The following is a 26825-nucleotide window of genomic DNA, read 5'->3' on the forward strand; positions in this document are numbered from 1 at the left end:
GAGATCACAGCCTGAGTCAAAACCAAGAGTTGGATGTTTAAGTGACTGAGCCATCCAGGTGCCCTGATCCTTTCACTGGCTTTAGATGTACTCTCTCTTTAAGAACTCAGTCATCTCTAGAATGGCAAATCCCAAATCCAGATCCAGATCCAAAATCTGTGGCCAATAAAGATTAAACAGCAGGAGTACAGACACTGGGCTCTTGGGCATCAATTCTAGTTTGTATCCTAACATGGCTGCATGCTATTCTTCTGACTTTGGGCTAGTTACTTACCTCTCTATGCCTTGGTTATTTCATCTATAAAGATAAAAATAAAACTTACCTAATACATTGTTCTAAACTAATACATGTAAGGAAAGCACCTAGTACAATATTTGGAATACAGAATGCACTCAACATGCTCTCAACTAACAACAATAATAAAAACACTGGTTTTTGAGAAAGGCCAAATGTGAATTTTGGTTCTGACACTTACTAGCTCTCTCTCTTTGGGCAAGTTTATTAGCCTCTCTTCGAGAGAAACTTGGGTTCTTCATCTTAAAAATGTGGCTACAAATTGAAGGATAACTATTCAAACTAAAGGAGAAAATGAAATCTTTCTTAAAACTGGCTGATCATTAGTAACCCCCAGAGAGTTAAAATTTCCCAAAGCCATTTCCCAGATTCACTAAGTGGCATCTCTGAGGTTCTGATAACAACCATTACACTCACTCTAGACACCTTGAATTATCATGTATAAGACCCCACTGTAGGCAGTGGGCCCACAGAAGAAAACAATGTGGAAGTGTTAAGGAAGGAATATTCTTACTTAAGTGTGTAACAGCAAGACTGGGAGAGAAATGGAGCCTGGTGTGTTCTGACAGAAATAAACAAAGTGATAAGGAGCCTGTGGTAAGACAAACTGAACTCAACTGGCCCATATTTCTATTCTACCCTTCCATTTTTAATTGATTCACCCCTTCCCCACTTCCACAAATGGACCTCCCACAAACCCCAGCCAAAGGGATAGGTGAGGCCAATGATAGCATGGTAGAAAATGATTTATCAGAACTGTTCAGGTTTCCATTTTTTCTACATCAATGATTTTTTTGGAGTTTAGCTATCTTGATTCCAAAATAGCAAAACAACCAGTACAGACATTATTTAAGTTTGATGTCAATGGGATATATGGTATGAAGGAAAATAAATTTATAAAATGTTGCTATAATCTCAAAGAATTTTTCACTTAATATAAATATGCAATAAAAGTAAACTGAAAAGCTTTTTTTTTTTTTTCTTTAAGATTTCATGTATTTATTCATGAGAGGGAGAGAGAGAGAGAGAGGCAGAGACACAGGCAGAGGGAGAAGCAGGCTCCCTGCAGGGAGCCCGCTGTGGGACTCAATCCTGGGACTCCAGGGTCACCCCGGGCCAAAGGCTGGCACCAAACTGCTGAGCCACCCAGAGATCCCCCTGAAAAGCTTCCTAATCTCACTGGAGATGTAGCCAGTTTAATGACTTCCTGGCTATAATGATTTGGCCCAAGAGATGGGAAAGTGATCTAAGTTGGTCCAAGGAGTATTTCCATAAAATTTTTATTTTAAAAATTTTTTTAAAAGATTTTTTAGATTTATTTATTTGAGAGAGTGAGAGAGAGAGGGCATGAGCAGGGCGAGAGGGAGAGACAGAAGCAGACTCCCTGCTGAGCAGAGTGTCCCAAGCTGGGCTGAATCCCAGGACCCCAGGATCATGACCTGAGCCAAAGGCAGCATTTAACCAACTAAACCACCCACTCATTCTTCCATAAAATTTCTAAATTAAGGATTTCTCCTTTCCTCTAGGATTACCCAATTACAGTACTATAAGCCTGGAACTATTTGGTCCCCAGCTCCTGCCATGGAGAGATAACCAATGGAAGGAGAAGAGAACAAAGCCATCATCGTGAGACAAGCAGATAGAGAGGGAACCAATTCACAAAAGGGAGCATCTGATCCTAGGATCCAGTCATCCCTGAGGCCAAACTTACTCTGCCTTTCTCATCCACATCAGCCAATAATCCTCCTTCAGACTTAAGTGATTAGGCAGATTAGTGTCACTTAAAAATAAAAATCCTACTACAAAACTTTGTTACAGTGTTGGCGAGTTGGAGATGGGTGGTGGGAGAGGAATAGGGATCTTTGTGCAACAGTTAACACTAGAGTGGAGTCTTAAGGGAACACAGGGAATTAGCCAGATACTAATAGGCAATTTCAGAAAAATGTGCAAAACCCTAGAATAGTGAAAGGCACACAGGGTTGTTGAATAAATTTGTTAAAGAGAAGTTCATTGAGCATATTTTATTTGCAAATCGACTTTTATGTAATGAAAGTAGGGAATGGATAGAAAATACATAAGACTACAACATCAAGATAGCTTTTAATTACAGTAAACTAGAAATGGCATAATATTCCCAAGTCAGGTAACACAGTATGGAGAGGTATAAAAAATAAACACTGAAGGACATGGAAAGAGGAATTGGCAAAAATATAATAGAACTTTAGAGTACCACTCAATCCCTTCGCAAAGCAAGTAGACAAAATAAGAGTGATATAGGGTGATCTAATAAGTATAGAATCTAACAGACAGAATAAGTTCTACACACACCCTTCTGAGACATCTGAGACATGCCAATATAGTATCTACAACAATGGACTGTTAGGCCATCAAGAAGCTTAAAAAACTCCGAAAAGTAGAAATAATACTATCTACACTCTTTGATTATGATGTAATAAAATTTAGAAATAAAAGATAAGGGCAGCCCAGGTGGCTCAGTGGTTTAGTGCCACCTTCAGCCCAGGGCCTGATCCTGGGGACCTGGGATCGAGTCCCACATCGGGCTCCCTGCATGGAGCCTACTTCTCCCTCTGCCTGTGTCTCTGCCTGTCTCTCCCTCTCTCTCTGCCTGTGTCTCTCATGAATAAATAAATTTAAAAAAAAAGAAATAAAAGATAAAAGAAACCATTTTCTTTTTAAAACATTTTAAAAAGTTTAAAATTATATCCTAAAAATCTCATGGGTGTCTGGTGGTATTCTTAGGGCAGTAGCCTACTTCACAGTCTCTGAGACAGGATGAATAAAGCTGCAAAAAGAAGTTGCTTCCATCCTAACAATGAAAAAAGGCTAAGTAATCTAGAGAATCATAAATTCTTCCTGAGTCGACCAGAGAGTTGTGGTGTTGCAAGGCAACCAAAGTATGACAACCCTAAAAAGATATGAAACACATACTCTATTATCTTTGAAAGAGTGTAAGAGACAGAGGTGACCATCATACAAATGGATAAGAATAAATCAGCTAAAACATAAATATAATTTTAAAAGCCAAGCATAGACTGGGGGTTTACTCTGGAATAACCAGGAGCCCCAGAAATAGAGTTCACACTCACTCAAAAGCTTTTTTTCATAGGCCCTCACAAGGTCTTCAGAAAGATAAGGGGCTAGGCAGAAGGACAGAGAGAGTCCATGTGATAGCACAGGCAGGCAGGAAATGACTGGCTGCTGGTGGGGGACAGGCAGCAAGTCCCTCCCTCTTCTCCACGTCCCTTCTTTTCTACCCTCTGGCTCCTAAGGCCATTGGCAGAAAGTTGTTAGTAAATGTCTGTTGAATTAATGACTTTATGAAAAATACTATCTTAACAGTTGTCAGCAGAATGCACAATAAAAACAGCTCAAAAATTATAAATTGCAACTCATGTACAGTTAGCAAGCATACTAACAAACATTTAACCTTATTGCTAATAAACGAAACACAATTTTAAGTTTAAATGCCCATGTTCTCTCTCCATGATTTTTTTTTTATATCTTTCCTTCCTTCTTTCTCTTGTAAGATAGGGATAGTATCTGATAGTTCAAAGAATCTTGCTAGTAGGTTTAGTAAGACCTAGGGACAGATAAAGATGGCCAACTGAGAAAAAGTTAATACTGGCCCTGTTTTTATCTGTTCTCAAAAAGTTTTAGTTTTCCAACCTTGTATTTCCATCTATTGATACTCTGAATTGTACCATAGTCTCTTGATTCTTTTCCATGCACCTGCTCTATCTCCCTAATATTGGATCATTAGCAAACATCTCTTTCTTGGTACTCTCTCCTCTTAGGGATTCACCAAGGATTTAAATGCCCCCTTCCTCATGTCTACCATGTGACTAATGAGAAGGCAAGTTTGTAAAAGAGAGGCTTATTCTCTCCTGATAACTGACTTTTTAAAAAATTGAGGTATAACTGACATATAAAGCTATACTGGTTTTCACATATGCAATATAATGATTTGATATTTGTATATATTGAGAAATAATCACCACAGTAAGTACAGTTAACACTCATCATCATACATGGTTACAACATTTTTTTCTTGTGATGAGAACTTTTAAGATCTACTCTTTTAGCAACTTTCCAATACACTATACAGTTATTATTAACTATAGTCACCATGTTGTACATAACATCCCTATGACTTATTAATTTTATAATTCGAAGTTTGTTCATTCTGATCCCTTTCACCAATTTCACCTACCTCCACACTCCATTTCTGGAAATCTATTTTCTATATCTGAGCTTGGGTTGGTGTTTGTTTGTTTGTTTGTTTAACATTCCACACATAGGTGAGACATACAGTATTTGCCTTTCTCTGTCTCACTCATTCAGTTAGCATAAAAATGCCCTTAAGGTCTATCCATGTTATCAGAAAATTTTATGATACTTTCTCACAAAAACATTATATACTTACAACAGAAAAACACAAATTAAAAAAAAATCATCTATATCACTCAGAAACAACCACAGTTAATCTTTGCATATAAACAGATAAACATAGAGAATCTCAAATTTGTGAGATACTTTATATTCATAATTCAATTTTTAAAATGGTTGATTATGCATATAGTATGCATTTCCCTTAATTTGGCAGTATTCCAAAAACATCCTTCCATGTCAGGAGTTGTATTTCTGCAATAATTATAATGTCTACATAATATTTCATTACATAGATGTACCATAATATCTTTCTTTTCAAAATGAGTATTAGTAAGTAATTCCCCACTAAAGGATAAACAACTACTTCAATTTTTTTTTAATTCTTTTTTTTTAATTTATTTTTTATTGGTGTTCAATTTACTAACATACAGAATAACCCCAAGTGCCCGTCACCCATTCACTCCCACCCCCCCGCCCTCCTCCCCTTCTACCACCCCTAGTTCATTTCCCAGAGTTAGCAGTCTTTGCGTTCTGTCTCCCTTTCTGATATTTCCCACACATTTCTTCTCCCTTCCCTTATATTCCTTTTCACTATTATTTATATTCCCCAAATGAATGAAACATATTCAAGTGAATGAAGAGGAGGGAGTTGTCAAAAAGTCACTCTAAAATTTAAATCTCAGAGGATCCCTGGGTGGCTCAGCGGTTTAGCGCCTGCCTTTGGCCCAGGGTCCCGCGTCGGGCTCCTGGCTCGGAGCCTGCTTCTCCCTCCTCCTGTGTCTCTGCCTCTCTCACTCTATGTCTATCATAAATAAATAAATAAATCTTAAAAAAATAAAATAAAATTTAAATTTCAATAATTGAGAAGATGAACTACATAATGAAAATCTTTGAGTACTATGCTTGATACTCACCAGGGGAAACAAAACTATAATCTGAGAAAAAGATTTTTATGCAATAAGGAAAAGAAAGGAAATGAACACATATATAAAGCTTTTCAAATTGTCTATCACAGATGACCAAGGCTTAAGGCAGATGTGGTCTTCTGGATTGATGTTGTATAAATCTACTCATTCATCTTACATAAGAGAAAAACAGGAAAAAAAAATCTGTCATAAGATCAATGAGCCGAGTCAAAAATAGGCTTCCTCAAATAAATTGAGGATGATAAAGAATTTCATAAAATCCAGAAATTTCTTCTACAGATTTTCAAAACCCTGAAAATAATAACATGCAGTTTTTGTTTCTGAATATGAAAAAAAAATATGGGTGAAAGTCTTTAGAATGAAAAGATTTTTCTAAGCATGCTGCAAATATGTGAACACAAAAATTAACTCCACATGACAATAGGTTGAAATAAATGAAAAAACTGAGAAAAATACCTGTAACATATGACAAATAATTAACATTTAATATACAAAGAGTTATTAATAGTCAATGAAAAGTCAAAACTATTCCCAAAGAGCTAAATGGGCAGAAGAGTGAAAAAGCAATTCACAAAGCAAATAAAAATGGGCAATAAACATGAGAAATGTTGAACCTCAGAGAAATGTTAAAAATTGACTAAAACCCATGTTGGTAAGGTTTCTTATGTAAGAAGACAATATAAATTAGCCTTTCAGAAGGACGGTCTGCAACAAGTATCAAAATATAAAGTATATATGGCCTTTGAGTCATTAATCTCACTTCTAGGAATTAACACTATGAAAATAATTATATAGAACATACATTTATACACTGCAGTTGTGGAGGCCGAGAAAATTAAGGCCATTCCACTTTTAAGTTCAGCCTTAGCACAAGTACAGCCATCCCAGGCCCCTGGGAATAAGAGCTGAAATTTACATTACTTCAGTTACAGGAAGAAAATAGCTTACAGCTTAACGTCCTAGAAAGCCCCATATTAGAATAAAAACAGAGCCCAAGCCAAGGGCAGGAAGCCCCTATTAGAATGAGAACAGAGCTCAATGCCCTTGAAGGCCCCATATCAAAATGTAAACAGAACTTGAGGAATTCTTCCACCCTTTCTGGAGGTCCCCTAGACCAGCCCTTAAAACTAAGCTAAAACCCACCTCAGGGTCCAAGTCCCTGCTCCGCTGTGTCGGGTATACTTGGACCCAAGCTCGAGCTTGTAAATAAACCCTTGTGTGTGTTTGCATCGGTGTCGGCTCCTTGGTGGTTTCTCGGATTCGCAATCTTGGGCACAACAGCAGTATTGTTTATAAGATATAAAAATAAACCAACGGTCTAAAAATGGGAGAACCAGTGAAATAAAGTATGGTACACAGAGGTATGTACAACAGAATGTTATGTGTAGCTATTAAAAATGTTGACAGTACATTTACATTTGTTGGTGTTGAAAGCCATCCATGAGAGGGTTTTCAAAAAGAGGTTAGAGCATAGACAATATGGTGTCATGTTATTGTCAAGTTGTTACACAGATTGTTACGTGGGAATGTCTGAAAGGATGGTCACCAAAACACTATGACTTCTGATGATTTTTACATACTTCATAATACTTTCCTGGATTAAAAAAATAATAAATGTGTCACTTTTACAAAAATAACACTCATAAATTATGACAGACTCAACTGTTTCATTCCCAGCAAGACAGACTCTAGTATATCTAGTTTGGCTATCAAGGCCAGCTGGTTGTTTATGTTTGCTTTGTTTTCTCGTTACTTTAATAACAAAGTTTCAAAAATCCTTGGAATTTCCTGAGCCATACTGTCATTGTTATGCTAAGGAGGGGACTCTGGGTGGGCCCAGAGATAGCTACAAAATTGGGATTTTCAGCCATTGACCTCCAGGAAGTGGAAGGAGGGCTGAAACTGAGTTCAGTGTGTGCCTACACAGTGAGGCCCCCATAAAAACCTTAGACAAAGGTGAGTGGAGCCTCCAGGTTGGCAAACACAGTGATGTGTGAGGAGAGTGATATGCCCTGACACCACAGGGAGAAGGCATGGAAGCTCTGTATTCCCTCCCAGATCTCACTCACCTTATGTGTATCCTTTATGATAAAACTGTAGTAGCACCTTCCTGAGTTCTCTGAGTCATTCTAGTGAATTATCAAAACTGAAGGGGGTTGTTAAGAACCTCCTAGATTGGCAGCCAGTTGGTCAGAGGTGTGGGGAGCCTGGGGATATCCCACCCAAGACTTTCAGCTAGAGTCTGAAGTAGGGGTGGTCTTATGGAGGACTCTGCCCTTAACCTGTGGGATTTGTACTAACTCCAGGTAGTTAATGGCAGGATTATATAGCAGCACACCTAGCTGGTGCCAGATCAGTCAGGCTGACACAGAACAATAACCTTCCTAAGTAATGATATATTATTTTCTATAATGGATACTTTTGAAAGTAAAGAAAATGTCGTAATTTGGTAAATGGCAATAGTTTTGTTGATCAGATTTTGTGATTTTTCTACCATAAACCATAAAATGCAAGAAATGTTTATCCTTCGTGGATACCCAAACGGCTCCTCAAATAAGTTATTTAGGCAGCTCTCCCAAGCTATACTCCCACATATGTGTACCTCTATTCACTACTATACTGCATTTGTCTATGCCTCTCATATGCTGGACTGTGAATTCCAAAGCAAGGAACACATCTTATTCACCTCTGCATTCTCAGAATCTACCCCAGTGCCTAAAATACGGCAGATGCCTCACAAGTTTGGTGAATACATGAGTCAACAAAATAGCTCTGTCTAAAAAAACAAAAAAAAAAAAAAAAACAAAGGTTCTGTCTATCAAAATCACTTTTGCCAAGGAAGGTGCTTAGTGGGTGCTTTCGTTTGAAAACTAAATACCGTGTATGGTAGATCAAAGAGGTAAGTAACCTCTGCAGGAAAATAGTAAGTAAAAATAAGAATTCCTTTATTTATTTATTTATTTTAAAGATTCGTTTATTTATTCATTCAGAGAGAGAGAGACAGACAGACAGAGACACAGGCAGAGGGAGCCCGACGTGGACTCGATCTTGGGTCTCCGGGATCACACCCTGGGCTGCAGGCGGCGCTAAACCGCTGCGCCACCGGGGCTGCCCAAGAATTCCTTTAAATACAGCAAGAAAAAAAAAGGGGATGATGTTAAATATTGTTTTTCTCTTCTCTTTGACTTTTGTGGTCTCTTATTACAACAGAACATTAGAAATCCAAGTTTGAAGGACTTTTTTTCCTAGTCAGAATGCTATTATCCTTCTTACAACAATTTATTTACTCACCTTTTAATCTAGCATCACCACCAAAAGCACCACAGCCCCAGTTTCCTGTAGCCACTGCAGAAAGATTCTCTGAAGAAACTCCAGGACGGAGAAATCCACAGTAAGCCTGCAGGATGAAAGAAACATCACAATATGTGAGGGACTAGACACTACCAGCATTTCAGACTGATGTATTAGGATTAGGATCAGGAACTATTATCAAGCTTATGTCTTTTTTTTTTTTCCATTCTTTTTTTTTTTCTTAGGGGCCAAAGTAGAGGGAAAAGCAGAAAATCCTCGGATTATACAAGAGGGGAATAAGAAACGATCAGTTCTAATATTTGATTTGATGCTGGACAAATCAAAGCCGTTAAACCAATACAGGTCTCAGTTTCTTCATCTGATTCAAATATAAATTGAAAGATCAGAGATATTTCAAGAACTGATGGGATCCCAATTACAAACTACCAGGATTTAAAGGGAGGAAAGGCACTCAACACATGGTTTTATTTGAAGGCTTCTAATCACCATTTTTTTCATTTCGCTTCCTCAATACTCATTCTCTGAATTATTGGGACTAGATTAATAACTGTGATTTTGCTTTTAAATGTGCTTCCTGCCACTGAAATGCTTAATAATGAAAAAACAATCATTTATTTAAAAGGGATTCCTACACCTGGTTATCAAGTAACCTTTAAGATCCCCTCCAGCTCTAAAATTCTCTGGTTTCACAGCTCTGTTTACACCAGAATATTTTAAAATTTGCTGGTCACCCGAGAAAAGTACAATATATCTTAAGGATGCTGGCTAAGTATTAATTAGAGGAATGGCTAATTTGGTATATGAGAAGACTGCCATTTAAAGTCCCAGAGTTTTTGTTTCCTATTCTTTGCTGTCAGCCCAGTTGGTCTTTCTGCCTCCTAAGGGTTCTTAGTTTTCTGGAACTATCAGACTACATTAAGAGGTTTAATTATAATAGCAAATCAAATCTCCCCTGGGTTCTCTCAAGTACCAAACAAAGCCTAAAATATAGCTTATGTATAATAGTAAATAAAATAAAAAGAATGATGTGTGACAAATGTTCCCAGAGAAAAACCAAGGATAAAGAAAGATGTTTCTATGAAACCCACACATAGAAATATAGTAAATTGTTCTCTGAAGTTTCCACAAAGGTATAAAAATTTATCTTACACACTGTCTGGATAGATTAACAAGGCTATTTCTTCCACCCCCTCCTAAACTGTAAATCCTGACAGATATTAATTATAAGTTGGTACCAGAGCATTATTCAATGCTGTGGTATAGAGCTTACACTAGAACTCACAAATTACCTGTATAATCAGATACATGGAGCTTCTGAAAATCTTTTTCAGATCAAAAATATCAGAGTTCAATTTTTTTTTTTTTAGTAGGTTCTTAAAAGATATAGAGTCTGGGGATCCCTGGGTGGCTCAGCAGTTTAACACCTGCCTTTGGCCCAGGGTGTGATCCTGGAGTCCCGGTATCAAGTCCCATATTGGGCTCTCTTGCATGGAGCTTGCTTCTCTCTCTGCCTTTCTCTGTGTCTCTTATGAATAAATAAATAAAATCTTAAAAAAAAAAAAAGAGTCTCTGTTTTATGGCAACAAGGGGCCAACAAAGTGTCAGAATAGACATAACTTTGCCACTTGGTTTCCTGTCAAATTCTCCTTAACAAGTCTAGATGAAGAAGATGATTTCTTAGGTTCCTATTGGTGCCGCCTCTCTTTTATCCTGTCAGAATGTCTTTAGCCTCTTCCTACACCAGTCTTTGGGGAGACTCATCTTTAATGAGCAAACATAGCTTGGTGAAACTAGAGCCTAACAATAGAGAATTTGAACCTATTATTTGTCCTATTATTAGGACAAAATCTAAGGTAAAGTGCTAATCAATTGTATGAAAAAACAAAACAAAAAAACTCCACAACTACCCTGAAAAATGGCCATAACAAAAACAAACTATAAAACTGACATTAATCTGCATTTAATGTTTTGATCAAAACAAATCAAACTTTAAAAAGTTAATCAGAAATTAAAGTATATAAAACAATTACAAAGTAATTAGGTATAAAGAATAACTTTATAATGTTTAAATACAAAATTCTTTTATTCTGTGTAAACAAAGCATATCTAAGGTCAGAAATAAGAGAGAGGCAGCAAGGTGCTCTGAGTTCCCTTTAGAGGGACAACTTATGCTTTTCCCTTCTGCAGTAAGGAGAGGGAGATCCCTTAAATGCTAGACCAGAGCAGGGTCACTAATCAGGGAATCACTTTCTTTTACAATGTAATGAGACCCTTTAATAACAAATAAAGATCAGATAAGGATAGAGACCTCAAAGGAGTTGCCGAGTTCTTACTTCATAGGGAAAGGTACTAGGAGTTCTCAAGAGCTTCCTGCTGGCAACAAATATATTTCATACCCACAGCTAGGGCACTTGAGGAGATTAATCAGAGCAGTAAGAATAAAAAGAAAGTCAGTTTGAACTCTATAGTCACATCCTGACCTAACATTCAACAGTGACAGAGCTATTTATTTTTACTAATAAACAACTTAAAAGAGAAAAAGAGGACACATTCATACCTCAGGACAGTAAGTAGAGGATACCAATGAATACTCATTATCTCAGAATGAATTCTGATGGGAAGAGAAGAGAGGAAGATAAAAGCAATTTTGGAGTCCTGAAAGTCACACAAAGGGGAGCTTTGAAAAGCAAGAGACAGGGAGAAAATACTGGTATCTACAGTTAAAAACTAGAGCCCAACTGGGAAGTGATGAGATAAAGACAGAAATGTAGGCTAGAAGCAAAGAAAGTGAAAAATAAAACAGGAAAACAGTTGTAAAAACCTATAGGCTCAGAACTAGACCCAGGAAATAGATGGTACTCACAGGAATAGTTGGTCACAAACACCCAGGCACAGGCATGCATGAACACACACACTGAATAGAACTCAGGCTTCAAGTTTAGCAGGCCCAAGTAGATTTAGCTAAACTGTCTTTCATTATAATGTAAACACATTATATTGTTTGCTAGATTAATAAATTAACAATTATTGTTCCAAAAGGGTTGCTTATTTGAAGACAATCTTTTCAAATCTGCACTTGTTTAACTTAAATTAATACATAGCTGGTACCAATACTGATTTTCTGAGATCTTAAAATACTGCGATCTCTTAAAAACAAACATAATATAAAAAGATCCTTAAGAATCTTTTGGAAGAGGGGCACCTGGGTGGCTCAGTCAGTTGAGTGGCTGGCTCTTGATTTCAGTTCAGGTCATGAGCTCAGGGTCCTGGGATTGAGCCCCAAGTCAGGCTCATACTCAGCAGGGAGTCGGCTTGAGGATTTTTCTCCCTCTCCCTCTGTCCCTTCCCCCTGTGCTCTCTCTAAAATAAATTAATTTAAAAATATCTTTTGGAAGACAATAAAATAATATTAATCAAGAGTCTTAAAATATCCTTAGGGAGGGTGCCAGGAGGTTCAGTTGGTAGAGATAAGACTCTTGATCTCAGGGTTGTGAGTTCAAGTCCTGTATTGGGCATGGAGCCTATATTAAAAAATATATATTATCCTTAGATAAAGTAATAACAATTTTATAAATCTCTTTTATTATTTGGTTAAATAACAAAGAAGTTTATTACTCATTATGTATAATGAGAAACTTAGGATCACCTAATTGTTCAAAAATAGTACTTTACTCATAGTATGTCATTTCAACCAGTTTTATGGACATTAAACATACTGTTATGAAAATATTAGAATGTGTGAAAAATATTTATAATATATTGTTAAATAGGTAAAATACAAAGTTATAGGTAACTTCTGAACACATTTTTATGAAACTATTCATGTGGAAAGACCTATAAAAATGAAAACAATTATTTGAAAGGTAAGATCATGAATGACTTTTTTCTGTTTAAAATAACTGTAACATTAGTAAACTTATTTTGCTTTTGTTTAAAATGTTATGTAAAAAAAAAAAAAAAAGTAAAAAAAAAAAAAAAAAAAAAAAAAAAAAAAAAATAAAATAAAATGTTATGTAAAATGAAAGAATTATGAAGACCTTAGTTTCCTTGTGTGTGAAACAAAGATTTGGTTAGGTATCTATTGTTATTAAGAGACTTGACGCTTGATGAGATGAGCACTGGGTGTTACACTATTGTTGGCAAATTGAATTTAAATAAAAGAAAAATAAATTAAAACAAAAATAAAGAGACTGAAGTAAAAATTCACTAAAAATGACACATTTTAGTCTAATATTCCTGAAAAATAAAGTGACCCGTGAAAGAGATGAGTTTGAAGTGCGTAGTCCACTTACATGCAGATTTTTTTGGATTATAGTATAGTACTATAAATGTATTTTTCTCTTCCCAATGATTTTTTTTAGTAACATTTTCTTTAATTTACTTTAAGAATACAGTATATAGTACATATACAAACCACATGTTAATCAACTGTTTATGTTGTTAGTAAGGCTTCCATTCAATAGTAGGTTACTAATAATTAAGTTTGGGGGGAGTTCAAACGATTTATGTAGATTTTTGACCATGTAGAGGGTTGGTATCTCTAATCTCCAAGTTGTTCGAGAGTCAACTGTACTTTAAGAAAGTATTATAGGGCAGCCCCGGTGGCGCAGTGGTTTAGTGCCGCTTGCAGCTCAGGATGTGATCCTGGGGACCTGGGGTTGAGTCCCCCATCAGGCTCCTTGCAGGGAGCCTGCTTCTCCCTCTGCCTGTGTCTCTGCCTCTCTTTGTGTGTGTCTCTCATGAATAAATAAATAAAGTCTTAAAAAAAAAAAAAGGAAGTATTATAAATGATCAGATGTTGAACTTCTCCTTCATTCTGACACTTTTTCAACTAACTGAGCTATCTCAGCTACCTTAGATGTTGAACTCCTTAGAAATACCAGCAGCTAGTTTTGAATGGTTTTGTTATTCATGCTCTGGCTTAATAACAATCTCTTTCCAAATTTGTTGATGAGTAATATTAAAAAAATCAATAAACAAATCAATTTAAAAAGGTTGTGATTTCCTATTGGGGTGGTCAGTTTGCTTTATTCAATTTCTTATCCAGAAGCCTCTATGAAATATTTTCATTACCTAATCTTACTTGAATGCATCTAACATGGTTAAATACAACTTTTCATAGATGATTTCTTTTTTCCCTTGCTGAGCTATTTGCCACTTTTGCAAGCCAGAGTCATAAATCTTTGCAACTACAAAGATAATTCTTCTCTAGAATGTCATCCAGCTTATCTCTCACAGGATTTAACATTGCTTCACAGTACCAGTTAGATAAAAGGAGACAGTCTTCCTTTTAAAAACCAACTCTGCAGGTCACAATGTGGGTCCAATAGGACAAGTGGAGCCTGGATGGAGTAAACTGTTTCCAGAGGGAATAAAGCACTTTGTGGGATTGCGCTTTCAATTATAATCTGATGACTAATACCTAAAAGTAGCAAACAAGCCCCTAGAGTTCAGAGATCCACATTGAATTCTGATGGTGAAAACATGTCTTATGCTCTATTATTCCCTAGCAATAGAGGAGTTTTTCTATTCCTGTCCACTTTCTCTCTGGTACAGAGAGAAGTAGAATTGCATAAGACATCTTTAAAGTGTTTTAATATAGACTTCTGCTTTAAACCTAAGTTTACAAAACACAGTGAGATATAAAATATTTAATTTAAATTCTCTTCAACTTGTGCTGTCAGTTTATGTAAAACCCTCCATTGCTGTACTAAAGTTCATGACTATTTTAATAGGTAAATATAACCAATAAATGATGCAATGCTTTTATTTAGAAGGACAAAGTTATCTGGATTAGTTCTCTAAATTGTCAACATTTAACAAAATCATTTATTGCTTTCTTCTTTTTCAAGGAAAGAATTAGAAAACTAATCCTCAGCTAAAAAAGCAAATATTTTGGAATACAGCAGTGAATGAAAGAACATACATTCATCAAGTGCCTTTGCATGGTGCCAAACCCTGAAATAGGTGCTTCCTCACTGTTGGCCCATGCGTTTGATGGGCTACTCTACATCTGTGGTATTTCCTTGTCTTACAGGAATTTAATAAGTGTGCTGGGGAGGAAAACCCTCAAATTTCTTAAAAAAGTATATCAAACAAAAAAGGGTATTGAGAAGGGCAATCAAATGGAAACTTGCTCACAGTATAGGATTATGATTAAAAAAGAAGAGGTAACCAAAACATATATGCTCATAGGCGATGGTTAACAAAACACAGGGATTGTTCTTCATGATATAAGACTGAACTAGGTAAGAAGTCTGGAAAGACAGATCTAGTAATAGTAATCTCTATGTGGGAGGAGTTACATTTTTATTTTATTTATTTATTTTTAGATTTTATTCATTTATTAGATTTTATTTATTTATTCATGAGACACACACACACACACACACACACACACAGAGAGAGAGAGAGAGAGAGAGGCAGAGACACAGGCAGAGAGAGAAGCAGGCTCCATGCAGGGAGCCAGACTCGATCCCGGGTCTCCAGGATCACGCCCTGGGCTGAAGGCGGCGCTAAACTGCTGAGCCACTTGGGCTGCTCAGAATTACATTTTTAAAAAGTGATTTGAAGTCATGGAAACCTGGATTCAAGTCCTGACTTCATCACTGCCCATCTGTGTGATGTGGGGCAAGTTATCCAACTTCTTGAGGCTTGGTTTATGATCTCTAAATTGGAGACAAGACTATTTACGTCTCCCTGGGTGGTTCTGATTAAATCAGACATTACATTTAAAGTGCTGAGTCCCTAGAGTATCATAAGCAATCATTTAACGTTCACTATTATTTTTACTATTGTTACCTATATAACTTAAGAAAACTTCTACCTGCATTTGACAGAAAAGAATCTTTTATGAACTATAAATTGGATTTAATTGCATATTAACACAAATAATGGCAGATTGAAACAGAAGTACAGAACTATCAACCTATCTGCTTCATATGGTTTCATCTATTCCATATTTGAATCAACACTGGACTTATGTGACTTTATTTAGCACATAAAGAGTATTTGGGAAATACCTATAAATTTGTAACATTTTAAGTGATTTAAGATAATGTATTTATATCTAAAAAGTTTATCTCAAAAAAACTGTGTTAGTAATATCTAAGAAGTTTAATTAATTACCAATGCACTTAACAAATATTTTGAGAAGTTTTCATAACCAAGATAGAGTGCTTGGCACTGACTGACTTGAATAAAACAAAACTTTGTCTGTTGCCAGGTTATTTAAAGACTCACTCTTTTTTGCGTAAGTGTGTTTCCTAAGGATTACATTCTACAAATAAATGTTTCTAATACTTACAACTAACTTAACCTATTCACATACACCAAGGTTTCACAACTTTAAAATTTCTGGTGTCTTTGAGGATAGGTAAACTGTTAGTGCTCTATCAGTAAATATAGAGAACATCAATAGGCCATGGACAGTTTAAAAAAGAAAAGATTTATTTATGCCCAGGGTTAACATTCAAAAATATCACATTTGCTGATAATTTCCAAAACTGAATGATCTAGCTCCTACAGAAAAGTATTTATGGGAATATAAATTTTATCCATAAGAAAAAGAACCTTTAAATTTGTGTTAATGTATGATTATGATTAAACACACTTCTGTTTCATATATTTCTCTTCAAATACCTACTGCTTACATAAATGTCTTCTAGTATCAATGACCATGAGCATGTGACAAATTCATGTAGTATGTGTTTAATAAAGAAGGAACATCTAATGAAAATCTAAAGATAAATTTCATCCTATTTGATATGCTATATAATAAAAACATCATGTACTTGGAAATAGTTGCTTCAAGGTAAGAGTTTGGAACAGTGGAAGGCTTAAATTTAAAATGTACCTAGTATAATAAAGTATATTCTTTGTTATAGAATCCCTGGTTTTCAGCGTCAGGTATACCTGTTGATTTACCAAAGAACAGTCTTTCTGCATAGCTTTTCTGAGGAATTGCTTAAAAAAAATTTATAAGTGATACCTGTTACGTAAGTTCAACTTTGGAAAATAGTGCATTTACTCTTCAAAAATTTTAAGAGATCTCTTTGAGAACTCTAAATATTAAAATCAGTAAAATAATCTAATAGATCCGTATAAGAAAACACATTCAACAATTAGATTCTAAAGTAGATCAGAATATAAGATAATATATGCAATTACACTCAAAATACATATGAAGTTGTAAGAGTAGTAAAAGCTTTCTGAATTCTTTGGTTGTTTATTTTACTAACTATGTGAAAGGCAAGGTGTTTGTGCTAAGATCTGCAGAGCACCATAAGAGAGACCATTTCTATGGTGAGACCAGGGGGAAGCTATGAGGATGATATACTTAATACCAGATGTGCCAATCCAAGGACACTCCCAACACCCTTGCAACGGTACACCTAGTCTGCTGTCATTATTAAAAGTCTACATAGGCACTGGTACATGAGTAGCCATGTAATTATCTTAATAAACAATCTCACAATCAAATGTGACTCATGTGAGTTAAACAATGGTTTTCAGGATTGGGTCAGTTTTCATGGATATAAAAGTAAGATCTAAATAAATTATCAACTGTTTTGGTAAAGCTCTAAGTATAGAGAATAGAATCAGCACTCTACTATATTATAAGGGTTTATTATGATTAACAGTGAAAATCTGAATAGGTAGGTTCATTTTCATATTTCTGATACAATCAGAAAAATGATTATAGTAGTCAGCACTAAGCATCACAGAAAATCATAGAATACATCATAAATATGCCAAATTACCTAATCGATAAATAATTTACATATGATTCTTACCTATAATAGAACTTAACTTTTACTGTTTATCTGTATTAACTCTGATAGCATACCTTGTAGAGTCAACACTGAAAGGTATGAAAAAAAATTTAAGTGCTCATTCATTACTATATGGTTTTATAATAATGTTCCAAAGTAAGTAAAAGTACTTGATGAGCTAAATGCATATGTGGAGCTTAATATCAAGCAACAGTCTATCTGGCATCAGTAACCAAGCAATTACGAAATGGAAAGTACATCTTGTACAAGCTGACAGACCCATTAAATCAGGAGAGCTGTGGGCAGACATACTGACACTGCAAGAATTACCAGAAAGCATTAATTTCAGCATTAATAAAATGGCAGTAAATAGATGACAGCTGCCAGATGAAGTAAGAAATGAGGTTACTGGCCTTGTTAAGCTCGCGTCTGATTTTCTCAGGCACAAACTGATCGAGGTAGCGTCTGAAGTGAAGGGCATCGATGGCGACAATTTCAGTGCCTCGCCGCTGCCAGGCATCCCTAGGGCAGGACAGAAAGGGTAGGATGATGACTAGGGAAAGACACTCACAAAATAGAATCCTTGTGAGGTGGGGTTTCTGAGACTTTGGCAGGGTTAAAATATTAAAAACAAACCAACAAACCAGTAGCTATAGGTCTTGGCAAAATAAGAGAGCAGAAAACACCATTTTATTTTTAGATTTCAAGGCATACATATTATGGACTACTAGACATTAAACAGTAAAATGAATAATTATCAAGTGATGACAAAAATGACATATTGTAAACAGGTACATCATATACATTGAGTCTCAGAAATTAAAGGATTTGGGGGCAAACAAAAGGAACTTAGTTCTTTCTTGCTTCTCTCATACTAAAGACATGGTATTTGTATCCTGACAAAAACCAAAAAGACCTCACTCCTCCCTTGCTTTCGAAGACCTGCTCTTTGGGTCCTGGGCTTATAATATTGCCATCTATCATCCAAAACATAATCCCAAGAACTGTTACAAAAAATGTGTCATAAAAAAAAAAAAATGTGTCATGATTCAGAAAACATTCTACCTACTATGCTCAATTGCTGACAGTGTGAAACTATTTTTAAAAAGACTAAGACAGTAAAGCAGACAGTAACACATTGCCTGTGGAAATGGGAAAGACTGGGTAAGATGGTTTTGGAAATGTGAAATTCCAAATATTCCAATATTCCCTTTATAGACTTCGATAAATTCGATAAATTGACATGCCAAACAACTTTGCACACTGAAGAATAGCAACAGAAACCTCATGCTAGTCTGTAAATAATTATCAAGAATTAAATATTCACATAGGTAATTGTTGCAACCAAATATTTTAACCAAAACAAAGGGAAAGAGACCAGGGCTGGACTTGAGATATGACAAAAAATAAGTTTGCATGGGTAAATAGGCAATAGCTGATTCTAACACAATGGCTCTTTTTCATTAATGCATGCACACACACATGCAAGTACTTTCAGGGATCATTTCTTTTTGTATTTTTTCTCCAAATTTTAATTTAAATTCCAGTTACTTAAATATAGTATAATATTAGGTTTAAGATGTAGAATTTAGTGCTTCATTACTCACATACAACACCCTGTGCTCATCACCACAAGTGCACTCCTTAATCCCCAACACTTGTTTAACCTATCCTCCCTTCTCTCCCCTCCAGTAACCCTCCGTTTATTCTCCATAATTAAGAGTCTGTTTCCTAGGGTGCCTGGGTGGCTTAGTTGGTTAAGCATCTGCTTTTGCTCAGGTCATGATCTCAGGGTCCTGCAACTGAGCCCTATTTGGGCTCCCTGCTCAGCAGGGAGTCTGTATCTCCCTCTCCTGCCCCTCCTACTGCTTGTGCACTTGAGTTTTCTCTCTCTCTAATAAATAAAAAAATAAATTTTTTTAAAAAAAGAGTGTTTTCTTTTTTTCCCAAGATTTTTATTTATTTTTTTCATGATAGAGAGGGAGGCAGAGATGCAGAGGGAGAAGCAGGCTCCCTGTGAGGAGCCCAATGTGGGACTTGATCCTAGGATCCCAGGATCACAACCTGAGCCAAAGGCAGACACTCAACCACTGAGCCACCCAGGTGCCCCAAAGAGTCTGTTTTCTGGTTTGCCTTTCTCATCTCCTCATGTTCATTTGTTTTGTTTCTTCAATTGCACCTATGAGTGAAATCATATGGTATTTGTCTTTCTCTGGCTGACTTATTTCACTTAGTATCATATTCTCTAGCTTTATCTATGTCATTGCAAATGTCAAGATTTCATTCTTTTTATATGTCACATCTTCTTCATCCTATGATTCAGCAATTGCACTACTAGGTATTTACCCAAAGGATACAAAAATACGGATTCAAAGGGATAAGTGCACCCTGATGTTTATAGCAGCATTATCAACAATAGCCAAATTATGGAAAAAGCCCATGTGTCCAATGACTGATGAATGGATAAAGAAGAAGAATGGATAAACAATGGAATGTTACTCAGGCATCATTTCTATAAAAGTTTATCCCTGGCAAACCAATTTCATGAGGAAGCAAATAGGTCAAAGTATCAAAATATTTTTCAGTAAGAAATAGGGAGACAGGAACAGCAAAGTTTATTGTCGATCCTGCTGTTAATCATTCTATGGCACTAGGCAAACTGTCCTAATATATTTCCCCACCTACTTAATCTCACAGAAAAATTAAGGATAAATAAGCTGGCTAAAGGCTTTCAGCTCTAATAAGAACCTATCTAAATAAGCTGGGCCTTGGAAGTTAACCTCCACTGACTGTTTATATTTGCTGGCAGGTAAAGAGCAAGAGTTCTGCCCTTCTTCTTGTCTTAGACTTATGGCTTTTATTTTTCTGTTTTTCCCTTTTGTGTATGGAGATGGTATTACTAGTATTACTAGTATTACCTACAGTATACTAATATATATACTATACTAGTATACTAATGAACCTGTTATACTGAATAATTAACAGCAGGATCTGAAATAATAGATGGGAGACAGAATGTACTAGGTCAAGCCCACATTCCTTAGCTTTTGGTCATGCAATACTCAAGTCAGAAACGAACTCACCTTTCACTCCCATCTTCATGACTTCGGGCCCAACGATACGTTTCAGCATAGCCTGTGTATTCACTGTACTGTTCAGTACCTGAAACAAACAAATCTGCCATTATTCTTCAGAGGGATTTATCTTAAAAGCTGCATGTTCTAAAGGGTATTTTTAAAAGATTTTATTTAATTGAGAGAGAGAGAGAGAGAGAGACAGAGAGAGAGACAGGTAGCAAGAGAGAGCACAAATGGGGAGGAAAGGGAGAAGCAGGCTCCCCAGGACTCTGGGATCATGACCTGAGCCAAAGGCCGACGTTTGGTCAACAATTCCTATGACCAACTGAGCCATCCAGGCACCCCTAAAGGGTCTTCTAAAAAAAAAAAAGAAAAAAGAAAAAGATATTACTATTTGAAGAGGGAGAGAGAGAGATGGGGGAGGAGGTGGAAGAACGAGAGCGGGGGGGGGGGGAGAGAGAGAGAGAGAGAGAGAGCACAACAGAGTGCACACAACAGGTGGGAAGGGCAGAAGCAGACTCCTCATTGAGCAGGGAGCCTTACGTGGCCCATCCCAGGACCCCAGATCATGACCTGAGTGGGAGGGAGATGCTTAACCAACTGATCCACCAGGCGCTCCCTAAAGGGGCTATGTTAATAAACATCTATCTGGAAATACCTATCGGCAAATGTCAGTTGAAAAAAAACCTCACTGGTCTTAATGACTTATTTTCCATAAAGAAAAAGATGACACCTATAAAAGCCACTGCAATATTTATCATAATAAGGGAATAAATGTCTCAATAGAGAGAATGAAATATGCTCTGTCATATTAATGTCTTTCATGAATAGTGCACAGATTGTTTTATAAAGGTCCAATGGCTTCAGTATCAGTAATCTGATGGTAATATTTAGTTTGTATTGTTGAGAAAGCAATTTAACATAAAAACATTCACTGCTAAGAAAGGTATCATTAAAATTAAATCTAGGACTTGCCTATTAACATGCAAGTTACTTCAAGGGGCTTTGTAAAACCAGAATATTGTGACATGAAAAGGGGGAGGGGGAAAAAGCATAATTAAAATACATCTGATAAGAACATGTACCAAGCTTACCATATAACAAAGATTTCTACCTTTTTAAAAGTTTTTATTTATCTAAGTGATTTCTACACCCAGTGTGGGGCTTGAACTCCCAACCGGGGATCAAGAATCACATGCTCCTCAGACTGAGCCTGTCAGGTGCCTCCAGAGATTTCTACTTCATCAGACCTGGCCATACCAGGAGGGATGGTACCAGATGTGTTCCACTACTTAACTAAATAAAATCATTCCAATTCCTATGGTCAACTCAATAATCACTTAACTTTTCAAGAATCAACAAAACAGTAAAATGAAAACCTGAAAACCCTGAGCAAGATAATACTTTTCACATATAAAAAGAAATTTAAAAAAAAGAATAAACATGATAACATTGACAATAAAGATTAGTGACTTTTTTTCACTGCAATTGCTCTAATTTTGCCAGTAAATAAAATACAAGCAGACTCACTTTTTTCAGACAGCTGGAACACTATTAAAATGACCACTCATGCAGTAAAGGTCCAATACTGAAGATATTTGTGACAAAGACTTAATATTTTGGGGGAAAATGATACTAGAATATATACAGTATTTAGAAAAAATGTAAATTTAGAGAAACAGAAAACAGGAGCACCTGGCTGGGCTCAGTCTGAGAAGCATATGATTCTTGATCTCAGGGTTGTAAGTTCAAGCCCCACCTTGGGTGTAAAGATCACTTAAACTTTAAAAAAAAAAAAAAGTAAAAAAAAAAAAGTTTAATAAAAATAAAAAGAACACAAAATCAAATCATGACATGCTGAATATGAACAGTCAATTCTTCATCCAAAAGCAAACTAATTTCGGTTTTAGGGTCAGAATAACTTCTTACATGTTACTTAAACAACTTGAAACTATTATACACAAAGATACTAAATGTAATGAACAAGACTGCAAATGGCCTCTACATTTTAACTATTAATTCACAGATGGACAACAAAGAAACATGTCAAATACTACATAAAGTTATAATCAGCAACATTCACACTATGGGAAACTCTGCAAGACCAACAGTCTGGGCTGCTTACAAAAAAACTTATAAGGAATGAAAAAGAGAGAGGAACCTATAAATTAAAAGAAACAAACATGAAAACACTAATAAGAAAGTAAAAATAGTTATATTAATACTGGATAAAATAGACTTTAAGTCAAGGAGTATTATGAAAGATAAAGAGGAACACTTCAAAATGATAAAAGGGGGAAAAACAAAAACAAAACAAAACAAAACAAAAAAAATGATCAAAGGGGCGCAGCCCCGGTGGCCCAGCGGTTTAGCGCTGCCTTCGGCCTGGGGTGTGATTCTGGAGACCTGAGATCGAGTTCTGCACTGGGCTCCCTGCATGGGGCCTGCTTCTCCCTCTGTCTGTGTCTCTGCCTCTCTCTCTCTCTCTCTCTCTCTCTCTCTGTGTCTCTCATGAATAAATAAATAAAATCTTTAAAAAAATCAAAATGATAAAAGGGTCAATTCATCAGAAAGACATAGTAATTATGCTTTTATTTTGATTTCACATTTGAAAAATTAAGTAGTGAAATCCATCACACTAACAGATTAAAGAACCCCATGTAATCATAATAAAAGTTGCAGAAAAGATAAAATTCAACCCACCATGATTAATACTCTCAGCAAAGCTGAGAATAAAAAAAGGAACTTTCACAATCTGATTAAGGACCACACATAAATGGGATCCCTGGGTGGCGCAATGGTTTAGCGCCTGCCTTTGGCCCAGGGCGTGATCCTGGAGACCCAGGATCAAATCCCACGTCAGGCTCCCGGTGCATGGAGCCTGCTTCTCCCTCTGCCTGTGTCTCTGACCTCTCTCTTCTCCTAATGTGTGCCTATCATAAATAAAAAAAATAAAAAAAAAAAATTAAAAAAAAAAAGGACCACACATAAAAACTTACAACTAACTTCATACTCAGTGATGAAAACATTCCACCTAATTCAACACTGTAGTGAAGTTCTTGCCACTGCAATAATGAGAAAGAAAGAAAAAAGAAAAGAAAGAGAAGAGAAGAGAAGAGAAGAGAAGAGAAGAGAAGAGAAGAGGAGGAAAGGAAAGGAAAGGACAGGAAAGGCAAGGGAAAAAGGAAATTCCTTAACGCCCTACCTTCAGAAGGATAAGGAAAGGAAAGGAAAGACTTAACTTCCCTCCCGACCTTCCCTCCCTTCAAAAAGAAAAGAGGCATAAAGAGTATAAACTTGGCAGATCCTACCTTAACCAGGTCATGATACTTAATATCACAAACACTGGGACAAAGTGGTATTACTATTCTCCTCAAAAGATAAACTAGAGCAGGACACATAGATTCGGTGGGATTCCTGCCAAAATGAATAAACTGTATCTAGTTACAAAGAAACATTCAGAAAAAAAGTCAGTTATATTTCTACATTGTAGCAATGAATGATCAGAAACTGGAATTTAAAGAATACATTTACAATTACAACAAAAAATATCAAATACTTAGGGATAGGGACCCCTGCGTGGCTCAGCGGTTGAGCCTCTGCCTTTGGTTCAGGGCATGATCCCAGGTGAGGGTCCCATCAGGCTCCCTGCATAGAGGCTGCTTCTCCCTCTACCTATGCTTCTGCTTCTCTCTGTGTGTCTCTCATGAATAAATAAATAAAATCTTTAAAAAAAATATTTAGGGATAGACCTAAGCAAATATAAAAGAAATATACAGTAAAAAGTATAACATATTACTGTGAGAAATTAAAGATGACTTCCATAAACAGAGATCTCTCATTCATGTGTCAAAGACTAAATACTGTTAAGATGTTAATTCTCCCCAAATTGATCTATAGATTCAAAGCAGTCTTAATTAAAATTCCAGCAAGCTTTTTGGAGGTATTGACAAACTGATTCTAAAATTCACCAAAACAGCTCTGAAGAACAAAGTTGGAGGGCTCACACTACCTGATTTCAAGAATCATTATAAAGCTACAATTAACAAAACAAAGAATAAAAACAAGTCACTGTTAAGATCATGAAAAGATGTACCACATATGATAAAAAGATACACCACATCTGATAAAAGACCTGTATCCAAAGTACATAAAACATTTTCAAAACTCAATAATAATAAAAAAATAACCCAATTAAAACATTGGCAAAAGATGGTTTCATGTATGTAGTCACATGTCAAAACTTACCTAACTATACACTTTAAATATACAGTTTATGATGTCAATTAAATCTCAATAAAGCTGTTTTAAAAACGTAACTATCTCACTAGACTGCCAGCTTCTCAAGAAAGGGATTATAAGTCATTAACATATGTGCCTACATCAGCATTTTCTAACACAAGAATACAGATGCAGGGGGTGCCTGGTGGCTCAGTTGGTAGGGCATGCAACTGTTGATCTCTGGGTCATAAGCTCAAGCCCCACATTGGATGTGGAGCCTACTGAAAACAAAAGACTGTAGAAGCAATTAAGTACTTGCTGCATAAACATAATAATTAACAAGCGAAACAGGGAGAACATTGTATAACTGAGGTTAAAATTATAATTCCAGAAAGACTTAATCTGAAAGTACTATGTGGCTGACACATAAAAAAAATTCACATTTATAAAGACAGCCTGGCATGGTAAAAAGGAGCACCATACTGAGATTAGGAGACATGAGGGACCCAAAGTGAATCCTTAAATAACCAAATCTCTCAGTGGACTTTATTTCATCATCTGAAAATCAGGCTTGTTAATAATTCTTATCTTGTTAACTTCATAGAATTACTCGGAAAGCCACAGAAAAAGAATTTAAAAGTCTTCAAAACCATAAAGTGGTTAGTATTGGTGTCATCAGACTTACCTTAAAGGGAGGTGGAGAAACCAAAGATACATGATTTCATTTATGTGAGGTTTAAAAGCAACCTGGTCTAGTGACCTGACTAGAAATAAAGATAGTCAGGAATAGTCCTGTTCCTTTCTATTTTCTGCCAGCAGTGGACAAGCTTCATTTTAATTATTTATAAAAAAGCAAAACAAAACAAAACTGCCTACTCTGATCTCTTAACTATGAAAACAAATATCTTTTCAGAGAAAAGTGGTTGAAAAATAAAAAATAGCAATGATCATGTTTCTATTTTAGCTTAGGATGGTTTTAGTCTTTCCTAAGAGAAATGAGATTAATTTCCTCAAGTATGGGAAATCTAAAATGCACACACAGATGCTTTTGCTCTAAACAAATTAAATCCTGGGTTTTCAGAGTAGATATCTTTCAAAAGTACTTCAAACTGGCTCTTCTGAAAAAGATATTCTTGTTTTAAATTAAAATATATTGGGATGCCTGGGTGGCTCAGCGGTTAAGTGTCTGCCTTCAGCTCAGGGCGTGATTCTGGGATCCAGGATCCAGTTCCACATAGGGCTCCTTGCGGGAAGCCTGCTTTTCCCTCTCCCTGTGTCTCTACCTCTCTCTCTCTTTCTGTGTCTCTCATGAATAAATCAATAAAATCTTTACAAATAAATAAATAAATAAATTCAAATATATTGATAAACTATGATGAAAATACAAAGGTTAATAGTGGTAATAGCAAACAAGAGACAGAAGACTGAATGACCTTTGTGATACCTCTCTGTAAGTACAGCCTATAAGATTTCATACTCAAAGACAAATCTTCCCTTAAGGGAAAAACTAGAAGGAACCAATTAAAATCTTTGCAAAAGTTTGTGACACATTAATGAGTTTTTAGATTTAGTGATAAGAAATGTTCCTATTTTCTCTTACTAGTAATGAAAGTTTATGATGAATTTAGGAAAAAATATTTGGGGATTTAAAAAATTCTATGTACAAAAAAAAAATTTCTATGTACCAATGGGTTGTACCCTTGGAAATAAGGTTTGTATAAAAGCAAAGCCATCTACTCTCCTTTTATTAGTAGCATTCATACTACTGATGATTATTCATAAGATAGAACACTCTTGACTTTCATTCCCA

The 26825-nt window shown here is 35.9% G+C and overlaps 1 protein-coding gene across 5 annotated transcripts in view; it reads right to left on the reverse strand.

Moving 5' to 3' along the window:
* Positions 1-26825, reverse strand: part of PARG (poly(ADP-ribose) glycohydrolase) — a 119121-nt gene that overhangs the window by 10329 nt on the left and 81967 nt on the right. For all 5 annotated transcript variants that reach the window (XM_038578079.1, XM_038578078.1, XM_038578077.1 and 2 more), the window contains 3 exons: positions 20801-20879; positions 18131-18239; positions 8923-9028 (listed from right to left, as the gene is read on the reverse strand). In XM_038578079.1, coding sequence (XP_038434007.1) covers positions 8923-9028; positions 18131-18239; positions 20801-20879 — 294 coding nt within the window. The remainder of the gene's footprint in view (positions 1-8922; positions 9029-18130; positions 18240-20800; positions 20880-26825) is intronic.

Source organism: Canis lupus, chromosome 28 (assembly GCF_011100685.1).
Source record: "Canis lupus familiaris isolate Mischka breed German Shepherd chromosome 28, alternate assembly UU_Cfam_GSD_1.0, whole genome shotgun sequence".
NCBI lineage: Eukaryota > Metazoa > Chordata > Mammalia > Carnivora > Canidae > Canis > Canis lupus.